Source organism: Lasioglossum baleicum, chromosome 10 (assembly GCF_051020765.1).
Source record: "Lasioglossum baleicum chromosome 10, iyLasBale1, whole genome shotgun sequence".
NCBI classification, from domain to species: domain Eukaryota; kingdom Metazoa; phylum Arthropoda; class Insecta; order Hymenoptera; family Halictidae; genus Lasioglossum; species Lasioglossum baleicum.
Genome location: NC_134938.1, coordinates 17,420,509 through 17,434,648, shown reverse-complemented (window position 1 = coordinate 17,434,648; position 14,140 = coordinate 17,420,509). Strand labels below are relative to the sequence as shown.

At 35.9% G+C, this 14,140-nt stretch overlaps 1 protein-coding gene across 4 annotated transcripts in view; it reads right to left on the bottom strand.

Moving 5' to 3' along the window:
* Nucleotides 1-1,901: 1,901 nt before the first annotated feature.
* Tsp26a (Tetraspanin 26A) overlaps nucleotides 1,902-14,140 on the bottom strand; it is a 60,737-nt gene continuing 48,498 nt past the window's right edge. For all 4 annotated transcript variants that reach the window (XM_076432762.1, XM_076432761.1, XM_076432764.1 and 1 more), the window contains one exon: nucleotides 1,902-12,459. In XM_076432762.1, coding sequence (XP_076288877.1) covers nucleotides 12,391-12,459 — 69 coding nt within the window. In that variant the 3' untranslated portion in view covers nucleotides 1,902-12,390. The remainder of the gene's footprint in view (nucleotides 12,460-14,140) is intronic.

Genomic DNA, 14,140 nt, shown 5'->3' with positions numbered 1-14,140 from the left:
GCGCGCCAGGCCCCTTACGTTTCCGTCCCTCGCCTAGATGCTCCGTTAAGCCTGCCTTCGCTTCCCCCACTCTTACCACTACCGCTGTCGCGTACCGCGTGGAGCATGCTACCGACTCGGTACGCGGCAGCGGTTGTGGTAAGAGTGGGGGAAGCGAAGGCAGGCTTAACGGAGCATCTTGGCGAGGGACGGAAACGTAAGTGGCCTGGCGCGCCGCGCATCTGGCATCCCTGGCGTGGACACGTATCTCTCTTTGCTCTACAGCAGGCATGCACAGCTCTTTGCTCTCAGAGCAGCTCCCGTGCTCCCAAGTTGCTCCCCGTATGCTCTCAGAGCAGATCGGACGTATGGAAGGGGAACCCACTAAGCGTGACTTGTAAACAGAGCACGAGAGAAGACGAGTGGGAGGGGCGTGGGGAAGTGGAGAGCGCGCCGGAGTGGTCAGACTACAACAACGTAGACGCCGCCCCCACTCTCATACGCTCTTCTCCTCGTCTTCTCTCGTGCTCCGTTTACAATTGGTGGGTTCCCCTTCCATACGTCCGAGCAAGGTCACTGCTCCGACCCTGCTCAGGAGCAGGGTCGATTGCTCCTGCTCCCAAATCGTCCACCTGTGCATGCCTGCTCTACAGTGTTTCGTACATATTAAATCTCGTGTGTGTTAAACTGTTGATCTTTCTTTACCTTTCCGATCCACGCGTCTATATTAACCTCGTATAATCTCACAACATCATCCGTACTTCAACACTATAATAGATAAATATTTCACTGTTTTAAGGCGGTAGATGCGTTTCCAGGATTGCAAGGGTGCGGGATTCGCGTTCTCATTCCTCGATAATGCAACAATGGGGTTTTTATTCTCTTTCCATTTTATTTTGTTCCCATTCCATTTTATTCCATGTTGTTTTATTCTTTTTCCATTTTATTTAATTAACATTCCCCTTTTTTGTTTCCACTCCATTTCATTCCATTTTATTTTGTTCCTTTTCCATTGTATTTTTTCCCATTCCATTTTATTTTATTCCCATTCCATTTTATGTAATTCTATTTTATTGCGTTTTATTTTTGTTCCAATTTATTTTATCCTCATTCGATTATAATCCATTTTATTTTATTTTGACCAATCAGATCGCGGCTTCAGCGGACAGATTCAGACTCAACTAATCCCAACGCCTGGCTCAGCGCGAACCATCATAGCTGCACTGTAATTGGTGCACGGTTTTCGTTGATAACTCTTTAATATTCTGATCTATTAATATTTTAATATCTTAATATTTTAATATCTTAATATTTTAATATCTCAATATTTCAATATTCTAATATCTCGATGTCGTAATAGCTCAGTACTTCAATATCTCAATATTTCAATATTTATAGTCTCAATAGTTTAATATCTCAAAATCTGTAATGTTTCAATATCACAATATTCCAATATCTCAATAATTCAGTCTTTCAATATTTCAATATTTCAACATTTCATTGTTTCAATATTCTAATATCTCGATGTCGTAATAGCTCAGTACTGCAATATCTCAATAATTTCAATATTTATAGTCTCAATAGTTTAACATCTTAAACTTTTATTGTAATATTTCCATATCACAACAGTCCAATATCTCAATCATTCACTCTTTCAATAATTCAATATTTCATTGTTTCAATATTTCAATAATTCAATATTTCAATGTTTCAATATTTCAATATTACAATATTTCAACATTTCAACATGTCAATATTGCAATATTTCAATATTTCACAATTTGAATATTTCAATATTTCTGAATTTCCATATTTTTTTAATACGAATTTCCTCCAATGATTTGAAAATATTCCTCCGTTTGTTGTTGACCTGTAAAGGCGTCAATCAATGATCTCTCCATACGATCTCACATAAAACCATGATAGTTGTAAAAGCTTTATTTATAATATATTTACAGTGAAATCATTTGAACTACACTTTATTTAGCCTGTAGACGTGCCAAACGTTGGTAATCCGTAGAAAAATATTTTCGGGACATATGAAATTAAATTCTGAAGAAATGTTACGTTTAGAAGCGTTCTCCTTCGAATTGTCAGCTCTCATGGTTAACAAACTAACTCATGAACGTGCGGTACGTATGTATTTCGTGGTCCATTCTCGAGAAGAGATAGATAGAGAGAGAGAGAGAGTTCAGTCTGTGTCAACGTTGGACCAGGAAATCATAAGAAGACGAACCGGAAATGCACACAGAGAGAGAACCGAGCGTTACATAGTTGTATATATCCACATTACTTTCGAACGTACAATACAATTGAACTCGAGCTAATCAACTGGTTAACTTAATCCATCGAAAAAACATTTACAGCTATTTTATACCACGTGGTTTACGATTCATCCCTCGCTATAGGCTCGTGGCTGGACTTATTCCACGGAACAGTGTCACTGAAAATTAACCCTTTGCACTTCCTGGTCGAGTGTGTCTCTCGACATCAGAGAAAGAAAAACGTAAATAAAACCGGTCTGTATATGTATTTGATTCTTCCTCTATTTATTTCAATATTTTAATATTTCGCAATTACAGTATTTCAACATTTCAATATTTCAATATTTCAATATCTCAATATTTTAATATTTCAATATGAATGTCCTCCGATGATTTGAACCACAAAAGTTAAACGGAAATGTGAGTTTCACAAATATATAAATTACAACCAATTTGGGGGCTATATTTAATATAATTAGTAAGCAAAATTGTTTAAAATAAGTAGCAGTCAAGGAACAAAATTGAAAAATAATTCGGAGTGCGCAGAGGATTAATCGGCTCGATTATACTGAAATCAGCGAAACGAGCTTCTATCGAGAGAACGTCGTAGCACAAAATTGTTCGCAGTACAGTAGAACCTCAGTAGTTGCACGGAACTGTACTGGAGAAGCTTGTAGCTATCGAGGCAACCAATCAGTTGCATGACGTCCGATCTTTAACAATAACATTAAACAAACGCAATACCATGCTCATCGCTGATATTAACCTTTCTCTTTTTTCCACCTCTTATTCTTCTTATATGTAATTCATAATTACACTGTACTTTGAAATTATCATTCAATTGTAAGAACGAATTACATTGTAATTGAAGTGAATAAGACAGTGGAATTGCGAATTACATTGTAATGTAATTGAATAAGAGACTGGAATTATAAATTACATTGTAATGTAATTGAATAAGAGACTGGAATTACAAATTACATTGTAATGTAATTGAATAAGGGACTTGAATTACAAATGACATTGTAATTTCATTGAATAAGAGACTGGAATTACCAATTAAGGACTGAATTTCAAATTACCAAATAATTGAATACCGTGTGATCGAATTATTTCGTAATTAGAATTCGTAAAGTAATTCGGTTGTAATTCAACACAACTCTGATTAAATTGTTGCGTGTTTTCGATTGATCTATCTAGTTAATTGTAACGAGTCTTACGCATGAGGAGGAGTCTCTAGAAACATTTTTTCTGTGTGTACAATTAAGCTGCTCTTATCTTAAAATATATTTAAGAATTCCTTTTAATACTGTTTAAAATTAATTTAAACTTGAAATTCTCCTCAAAATTTAAATTTTAACTTAATTTTCGATAAGAATTACTCTTAATCCTTTTGAAAATTGATTTAAACTTGAAATTCCCCTGAATTTTTAAATTAATTTCATATAAGAATTATCATAAATTCAATAAGAATTCCTCTTAATTCTCTTTAAAATTAATTTGATCTTATAAAAATCCCAACAAATAAAAAAAATTTTTAATTAATTTTCTATATATATATATACATACAGTAGCGGACAAAAGTTTAAGACCGCTCTAAAGAAGACGGTAACTTTTTTAATATTGTGCTATACGATTTGAACTTTTTTGGGAAGCTAGAGCAATTAGTTTGTGAAAAGAAAGGGTGTGAAAAGAAATTTTTTCAAAAATTGCAATTGATCGGAATTGTTGAAAAAATACTAAAAGTTCAATTTTTAACTTTTTTATGTGGGCTTATATTGAAAATTTAAAAAATACGTTTTGTAGATCTGTGTCAATTAAACATATTCTGAAAATTTCGTCAAATTCGGTCGACGTTGCAATGGGCTACAAACGTTTAAAGATGGTAAGAATTGCAGATTTTCACTATTTTCTAACGGAACTAATTTTCTATAAGAGAATTCCTGTTAATTCTTCTTAAAATTAATTTATACTTGAAATTTCCCTGAATTTAAATATGAAATTAATTTTTTACAGGAACTATCTTAAATTATTTTCCTATAAGAATTACCTATTGCATGATTTCCTCTTAATGATTGCTGTATAATAGTCGCTTACTTTAAGATTAGAGCAGCGCGTGGGTTAATTATTAGTAATAGAAAATACAAAGCTTCCGCATGCATACTTGAAGATTGTGTACGCTGGCTTTTTTTTCTTCTAGGAAAATCAATTCTCTGAGATGTTGGGATATCGAAGGTTTATCCCTTTGGAACTCTGTTCTCGCGAAGCAACATCGTCGCTGAAACTGAAGCTACTCTTCGGCTGCTCTTTGCCTTGTGTAACCAGGAATTTTTACCTTTCTCCTATAAATGTTCACCTTTGTCCTCCGTTATCCAGAAGATACTAGAAATCCTGTTTCGAACAGGATTCGAGAAGTTTCGATCCTGGAGGATCAACGGTTCAAAAGTTATAAGTGTTCAAAGTTGAGCGATTTACAGTGTTTTTGACAGGTTAGCACCACCATGTTATGTGTAGTGACGGTTAGGCGCCGCTTACCGATCGGAGTCGCTAGATGGCAGCACAAGCACGTGCCAATGTATTTACACACTCATAACTTTTGACTTTTGAACTACTGAATTCGTCGGATCGAAATTTGGATTTTCGGCGTTGTCTCGTCAAAATTAACAGGTTTATACAGGGTGTGCCACGTAACTGGAACAGGCTGTACCTCCTAAACGGTCGAAAATAGGGGAAAATGTTATAAGAAAAAGTTGGATGGCATCAGACAGTGCATACTACGCAACTAATTTTATGCACTTTTGTGCATCGGTGCATCAGAAAAATGCAACTGCACCTTTTTTTGAAATGGAAACCTACATTTTTGACTGCACCAATCGATGCAGTTTGTTGTGCTCTACAGAAAAGTACTGCATACTTATGCCCTAAACTTATTCGTTAAGAATTTATCGAAGCTAAAAGTTCACTGAATTCTTTCGGTCTCGGCAAGTGTTCCGGAGTACCTACGTTATATTCCATTATAAATCAGAGAACTTTTAGCTTCGATAACTTCCTAACGAATAAGTTTAGGGCATAAGTATGTTAGTACTTTTATGTAGAGCACAACAAACTTCTGATGCATCGATGCACGAAAGTGCATAAAATCAGTTACGTAGTATGCACCGTCTGATGCCATTCAACTTCTTCTTATAATATTTTCCTCTATTCCCGACCGTTTAGGAGGTACAGCCTGTTCCAGTTGCGTGGGACACCCTGTATAAAAAAAAGTCTGAAATTTGTGGCCACCCAAACTAGCAAAAAATTGTATTGCACTGTCAAAAAGTATCTATATGGAATCTGAGCTTCCTATGGCGGCGCCCTTGCTTGTCAAAAATGCTGTAAATCGGTCAACTTTAAACACTCATAACTTTTGAACCATTGATCCTCCTAGGATCGAAACTTGGATTCCTCACAGCTTCTTGTCCGAATCTACTGGATAACATAGGAAAAAGCTAAAAATTTCTGGTTACACAAGGAGAAGTTTACCCTACTCTTCGGATTCGCGGTCCAGCCGCTATACTTCTCGTTTCCCTCTTTCTCTTTGTTCGTGTTTCTATCACCATTTTAAACTCCACACTTCCTTCTGTCGATACGTATATATAAATCAGAATTGAACACGTCCGAGGAAAATGAGAAAATCTCTGTCCGGCAGTCAAGTGGCATTTTGGAAATGTCAACGCAGCATAATAAATAAAGAAGAATCACAATTCTCAGCGAGTTCGGTGTGTGGAAGATTGATACAGTATAGGACGCCGACTCGGTCCACTGTTCGAGAAATGAGACCACCGTCATTTCTCAATCGGAAACCGTCCCGATCATGCGCACTCACTATATTCGATTCGTTCATTGCTCTGACAATTTTTACTATTTTTACGATACATTGTTATAACGAGAAAACAATAAATTCGTTCGTTGCACGACTTTTTTGACGATTCTTTGAGGAGCGTGTAAATATATTTTTTATGTGTAAATTAACTGTTGAAAACTGTGATGTAAATAAAAAGAATCCTTTTCGAAAATACTTGAAATTGTAGAACCACAGGATCTAAGAAATGGTATGGACCCGAAGATTTTTCTTAGATCGTAGCTTTACTGTATACTGATACATGAAGTAATTGAATTTTTTCCAATGAATTAACTTCCCCTAAAAATGAAAAACCATAGAAATTTTATAATAGAACAATAGTTTTGTATTAAATATATATTTAGTACGAAGTAAATTTATACATATGCATAACATTTAATATATTAACTATAGAAGACGATTTCAGTATACTTTTTGTATCGCATAAGTTTTTAAAATATTTGAAATGGTGTAGAGCCACAAGATCTAAGAAACGGCACGGACCCGAACGTTTTTCTTAGATCAAGGCTTGACTGTCCTCGTACATAATAAAAACGTGGTAAAATAATGAATTACCTTTCCCTAAAAATGGAAGACATTATTTCGTCAAGACTCATTTTGAAGGTTACTTTAAGGACATGAAATGACATTTCTTGAAAAAATGTTTCAGACAAAAGTTTCTTCTTTTTTCGCATAAAATCAGAATCCGTAATAAAAAATACCATTACGGTACAAAAATAACGTAATTTCATTTGTTTTTCAATATTTAACTATGTTCCACCAATCCGACCATCTTGAAACTTTTTTATACATATGTTAGATAAGCAACAGAACATTGTTCTTGAATTTTTTGGAAGTGGTCACTCGAAGGGTTGCTTGCAATTCCCACCCCTAAAAAATTACATGATTTTTTTCTGCCCCTAATAATTTGATCACAATGGTGAAAAAAATGTATGATATGAAGGAGGTAAGTTCGGGTATTTTCGTTTTTTTTTATCTGAATATCTTAATTAACAACCGAGAAAAAAAATGATACAGTTAAGGGTATTTACCCTCATATCATCCTTATATGAAGGGTCAGCGACTTAAAATTTCAGGGGGTTATCTTTCAACCTAAAACCATTGTTTTCCACACAATATCAATAAAAATTGTGGGTGGGGCCGCTGGACCAATCTTAGTCTGCTAGACCTCTAATGGAACAATAGCTTTGTATTACAAATTATACAAATTTAAACATATTTTCAACGCTGTCACAACAGTAAGGAATAAAGATTAAATTTAATGGTACGTGTCTAAATTGATGGTTTTCTTGTTGACTCAATTATCAATGCACACAATAAAAATAATTAAGAACTATTACTGTTACTATTTGTAAAAATAAAACGTTTTACAAACTATACAAAACAGTTTCCATTTGGTAGACGAATCGAATATATTGTATAAGTTGAGTGCACTTACAGTTATACAAACAAAAAAAAGATAGCTAACCTCGATTTCTAATAACAAACACATAATGTTTAGACTGCGGATTTTATGCATAATTAATAAAAATGTTTCGATGGAACCTAAAATACAAGATAAAGGGCATTCATCCAAATTGCATAAAATTATGCATTTAAACTGCATAAGTTCGTGCCCGATTTGAAAATCAAATTCAATGGTTAAATTTTAAAGAATACAGCTTCATTAATCAATTATGTATGTAGTCACCATTCTTTTTTACAATTAGAATTTTCTACAATTACAAAAGATGGTGACTATATAATTTTTTCTTTTTACATATTATGCAATCATCTATTATTATCATCAGCTTCTTAAAATTATTAAACGGAGAAACAAAATTTTATATAATTCTGGTACCTTCGAGTACACACAGAAAATGTTTGTATAAAGATATTTGCAAAAAGATCCGCAGTCTAACAATGATACGGATATTAACTTCTAGTTAACAGATTTTCTTTTAAATGGACGGACTAGAATCTCAACATATGCCGCCATTATTCAAACATCTACAGTGACTCCCACTAATATTCGAACACTCTTAAAAGGACGAGAGATTACTTGTTTAGTTAGAACAATTAGTTAGAACAAGTTAGAACAATTGGTTTGATACAGAATATGAAAAAAGTTTCAAGTTGTCGGAATGACAGAGAAAATACTGAACGTTGCATTTCTAAACTTTTTTATGCGAGCTTTTATGGAAATTTTAGAAAACACGTTTTGTAGATATACATATATCAATTAAACATATTCTGAAAATTTCATCAAAATCGGTCGACGTTGCAATAAGCTACAACTACATTTAAAAATGGCAAACATTGCAGATTTTCACGATTTTCGAAATCTTTCAATGCATACAATTAACACAGATCTACAAAACGTATTTCTTAAATTTTCTCCAAAACTTCCAGAATTTTCTCTACAATTCCGACCTATTGCAATTCCCAAAAAAATTTCTTTTCATACATCCTGTAAATTAATTGCTCGAGCTTCGCCAAAAAAGGTCAAATCATATCAGTGATGCCAGAATGAGCTCCAAACGGAGCTCATGTACTCTCCTCCTTGCCCTTCCACTATTCCATTCCAGTACCGTGCGCAGGCGCACACTCCACGGCCCCCATCGGCTTCCCATTCGCCCCACTCGTTCACCGTCATCAAAGAGGGGGTACATCATTTCACCGTGACCCCCCTCATCTGGCATCACTGAATCATATGATCCCATATTGAAAAGTTGTCGTTTTTTCAAAACGCCCGAATATCAATGGGAGTCACTGTACAGTAATTCTTCTATAGTCGCAAAAATGTTGTATACACGTTGAATTAAAAAAAATATCCCCTCCACTGTAATAATCTGATTTCGGCTCCGGTATATCGGTGTGAACCACTACTACTAATCCAGTTACAAAACTTCTTTATTTTTAATTATTTTTTTATGGGATTTTCACCAACTTATTTGTAGTATTTTTCTGATTAAAATCACACTAAACGCGATATAAATTGAACTGTATTTAGTGGTTTAATTGACGATGAAAGTTTCGGGCGCAAGGAAGGACAGCGTATGGGAAAGAAAGAGACGCGGAAAGTCGCAGTCGCTGTCCTTTACATTACACGCACTGTCCTTATCTACGTTCCGGCTCGGTCTGTGAAGCTCAAAAAAATAGTGTCTGTCTACGACAGGGGTGGCCAACCTGTGGCGCATTCGCCAAACGTGGCGCATTGGATGATTACAAGTGGCGCATTGGATCCTTGCGCGTATACTTATTCTTTTGAAGCCATAACTGAATCCATCTTCATATTTTCAACACCTGAAAGCTCTCAGTTGAAATTATTCAGCCTTCTTACTCATCAATTTATCGCAATTTTTTGACAGTTTAAAATTATACGATGAGAATTGCGGTGTTCAAGACAGTGATCGCCCTATCGTCCAAAAGATCATTTCTCACTATTGTAGATTAGTACTCCAATGAACGTATGTCTTTTCAACTAGCGTAAGTTAATTAATTTAGTTTTACTTTCCTCCCCTAACCGAAGCAGATCCTACCCCTATTCCTATTTTCCAACCGCAACAACGAACGTAAGAAGGTAGAAAAAGTGCTTGAGATTTATGGCGCACCTGAACTCGTACGTGAAAAAATTTTGCGCATGGTATGCAAAAGATTGGCCACCCCTGGTCTACGAACTGTGCAAACGAACCTTCCCAAGGCTCTTGCAACTATAGAAGATTTACTGCACTTAGAAAGGAATGCGCCGCGTAAGCAACTATGAAGAATATCACAAACGTATTAGAAACGATATTTCATTGTGTCAATAAACGGTATGATTGTCATTCTCACAGTATTCGGTTTCTTAATAGTTTTCCTTTCGGCATTCATTTCACACGTACGTCACAATTCATTCGTATTGCTTATCATAACGTTATTGAGACAATACTTGTCTCACTCGACGAGTCAATTACGGAAGAACAACGGTAAGTTTTTCAGTAATTATGCAACAATTTCTTTAGAAACACCAATCGAAAAAAAAGGTAAAGAAAATTGTTCCGTTTGAAGAAAATCACTTTGGAAATTCTATTCGATATGTTGTATTATCATAACCCCATTTTCATCTTCTTTTCAACATTAAACGGAGAATTCTATTTTTCTTTCGATTTAATGTTGCACACAGGATGAAATCTTATATAAAATATGTATCGAAATTCGAAATATACCTTGTCCAACGAGACGAGGCAGTAAACGTGAATGTACAGAGCGTTTCAAAATTATACGTCAGGATCACCATAGCGTGATTCTGCACCTCTAAACCAGGCAGAGATTTGTTGACCTGAAGTTTTTCCCAATTTTCTAGAAAACCGTTCGTTCTACAAAAAAAGTAATACGACATGAAAGACGCAACTTGTCCAGATCTACAGGTTTCGTCTAACACATTTTTCGACGCGGTGAACAGTTTAGAAGATATTCGAGAAACGGTCAGTTATCTCGTCCGACTGACCCGCAACGTATTGCAAAAAAACACATTTTTAGCTTTTTCTGGAAAACGGTTTATTCTACCAAAAAAAGTAATAGCCCATAGATGACGCAGCCTGTCCTGATCTACAGGATTAGTTTAACACATTCTTCGACGCGGTGAATAGTTTAGAAGATATTTGAGAAAAACGGTTTTATGAGCATTATAATTAAGACGCTGAGGAATGTTAATTTCTTAATGATAATGCTAACGCAGAGTTTTGACTTTTAACACTAAACTATCATCCATCGAGTGTTCATTTTAGAAAATGAAGTGTAGATGTTCATTTTAGAAAATGATTTTTTACAATTGTTACACAATTCAAAATATTTCGAAAATTGTTTGTCTGTGAAAGTTAACGTTGTTCTTCGAGTAAAACTAAAATTATTCCCTCACTTAAAGGAATAAGAAGCAAAAATCGATTATTCATAACGATAATATCATATTACTAGGTAGCTAAGATGGGCATAATTTTGTTTTCGGTCGAACAGGACGAATAGAAATATTGTTTGGAATGTTCTACTTTTTCAATGGTAATTCTGACTTATTCGAAGAATAGCGGGTTAAATCTTTGTATGGAAGTGCTATTCGAGAGTTTCTGTTCCGGGAAAAAATTCTGCCCATCTTTGGAATGCGAGAAAACGCGACAAACGTTTCGAACAACCGATCGCAAACTTTCTTTCTGAAATTTATTGGATTCTTTAAATATTGATTGACTTGAAAATTGATGAATTCTCAGGGCAGCAATGAAATCGTCAAAACCTTAACGAGGATTCAGTATTAATGTTCAAGTATAATGAATATAGTCTTGTTTCTCTACAAAATTATTGGAGACAACTGTTAATGTAACAGATGTCACTTAATTTGCAATCTCACGAAAAATATGCCTAATACTGTGAGCCGACAAATTTGTATGCAGTGAGAACAGGAATCCAGTCAATCTTCTGTTCTGGTCAACACAAAATTACGAAAACATTCGTGAACATTCTACCTAATAACACAGACGCCTGTGAATTTTTTCAGAATTTTAGGTCGGAGCGTCGATTTCTACAAAAATCCCGAAGCATAAGATTGTGGTAGAACCTCCAATCTCACTGTCTGGGTTACACTATGCTTTATTTCTTCTGTTCTGTTTAACGAAAAATTCCGAAAAAATTCAGGAGGATTGTACCTAATAGCATACATAACAGTGAATTATTTCAGAATTTTTGGTTGTAAAATCGATTTTTGAAAAATCACTCAAGTACTTCTAGTAATTGTGAAGGAAATAGTACGATAATACTAAAGGCTGGAACGGTCGTTCTTGAAGTTAAACGACCTGTGAAACGTCCAATAAATTCGAAGGCGCCTTTTGCGATCGATTATTCATCCCTAGGTCGCTAATTATTATGTTTGGAGGGAACGCGTCGGCGACTAATAGGGGATCAATATGCCTAAGTGGCCCCAGTAACCGTGTTTCAACGAGCAATTGGGGCTACGGAGAAGTTATTGTGTACTCGTCTGTTGTGTTCTATGGCTTCCGCCTTCGTCACGGCAGTAGGAGTGTTTACTTTGCGGTGAAATCGGCCATGTTCCACCGTTTAGCCCCCACAACATCGCGCCGATCGACCACTTTTCAGTTTCTTCTTTATCAACGAAGCTGCAGAAAGGTTCTGTAAACGCCGTTCTTCGTTTAATTTGGAAAATTTCTCAGCTTCGGATCAATAGTATCGATCGATATCGATCAACACGAGGTGCTACACAGCCGTGGGGGCTCTGGATTGTCAATGCCACTTCGCCTTCTGCGCGAATATGTCCGCCCGCAGGTTCTGCGCGAAACAGATTCCTAGAATCTGAAAACAATAACTTGATTAATTGATTTCGCGGGCAACTTTTCGTTAGTTAAAATTAACAGCAATTTGCTGGATCGAAATGGCCGAGATCTCTGATCGTTGGAGGGAAACAAGATGACTGGTCGAAGATGATCATTTTTTCATTTTGTATCGTGGTTAGCAGCAAGTCAAATTTTGGGATTAGGTACAGCGTGTTTCAAAATTATATGTCGCGACCACTTCAGCATGACACTGCACCTCTAGATTGGTGGAGATTTGTTAGATTGGGGGGGACCGCAAAATTTAAATTAATATTGTAATTCCAAGGTCAAAATTGTTTCACATTGAACTAGAACTATAGAAACATCTTTGAAGATTCGCCAACTATTTTATTCCATATTCTCTACAGGGTGTCTTGAAATGGAATAAACATGGAGGGGATGGTTGAAATGGTAGAGCCACAAGATCTAAAAAACAGCGCGAACCCGAGGGTTTTTCTTGACGTTTATCCTTCATACTAGAAATATTTCAAGAAATACAGAGAAATTTATAACCAAACACACATCGATGATTTAAACTATCTGAAAAACCACTAAATAAGTGACAAATGAACAATTTCAAATTTTATTTGAAGACAAAATTTAATTTTGTAAACTCGAAGTGATATATTCACTGAAACTTGTTGAAATTTGGGTAGAGTGTTTCTCGGTGATCTGATCCAGTTACAAAGTTTCTAAGCAAGAAAGTTGTGAGTTCTGCATTTTTGTAAAATTGCAAAAACTAGGAAACCGAACGGGCCACTTATTTCCCACCAGCTTTTCAGACAAGGCGAAATTCCCGAATACTTATTATAACACGAATATTGAAAAAAAACGGTCGGTTTCAATCAGTCGCATGCAACAGTTATTTGTCAAACCACGCGATGCACACACATGCCTAACTCAAGCATTCAAACTGAGTAGATACAGTAAATATTCTATGGACGCAAGAGGATGTTACACACGTTAGATGCAAAAAATATCCCCTCCACTGCGGAGCAATGCCGCAGGGGCCACGAAGCTCGAGCTGTCTCGGTCGCCGAGCTATCGGTGTGAACCACCACTAAACCAATTACAAAACTTCGTTATTTTTAATTATTTTTTTATGGGACTTTCACCAACTTATTTGTGGCATCTTTCTGATTAAAATCACACTAAACACGATATAATATCAACTGTATTTAGTGGTTTAATTCACTATCCAATAATACACTATCCCTAATCCATATTCATTTAAATATGGATCAAATTACATCTTGTTTGGTATCATATTAATCAGAAAAATATCACAGATGTGTTGGTAAAATTTCATCAACGCGCGCGGCAGCGCGCGAACCAAGTCCCCCATCCGCCCCCTCTAAGCTGCCGAGTAGTATATCTCGTACCAGAGTTATAGTCCAGTCAACGAGAAGTTGTAGAGGGAAATCGAAGGAGCACAATTTTTAACTTGGGCTCTTTGTTTGGACTAGTGAGGAGGTAAACATACTAAAAGTCCCCACTCCTAGAAGGTGAGCGGGGTGCAGGGGGGCACGCAGAAGGCCCCCTTTTCCGGTTTTCCGCCTATATCTCGGAAACTATGCGTCCTAGCGATAAGACCATTCCATACAATATTAAAGCTGACAAAATGTGCCACAAAATTGATTCGATTCAGTTTTTTGCTATCT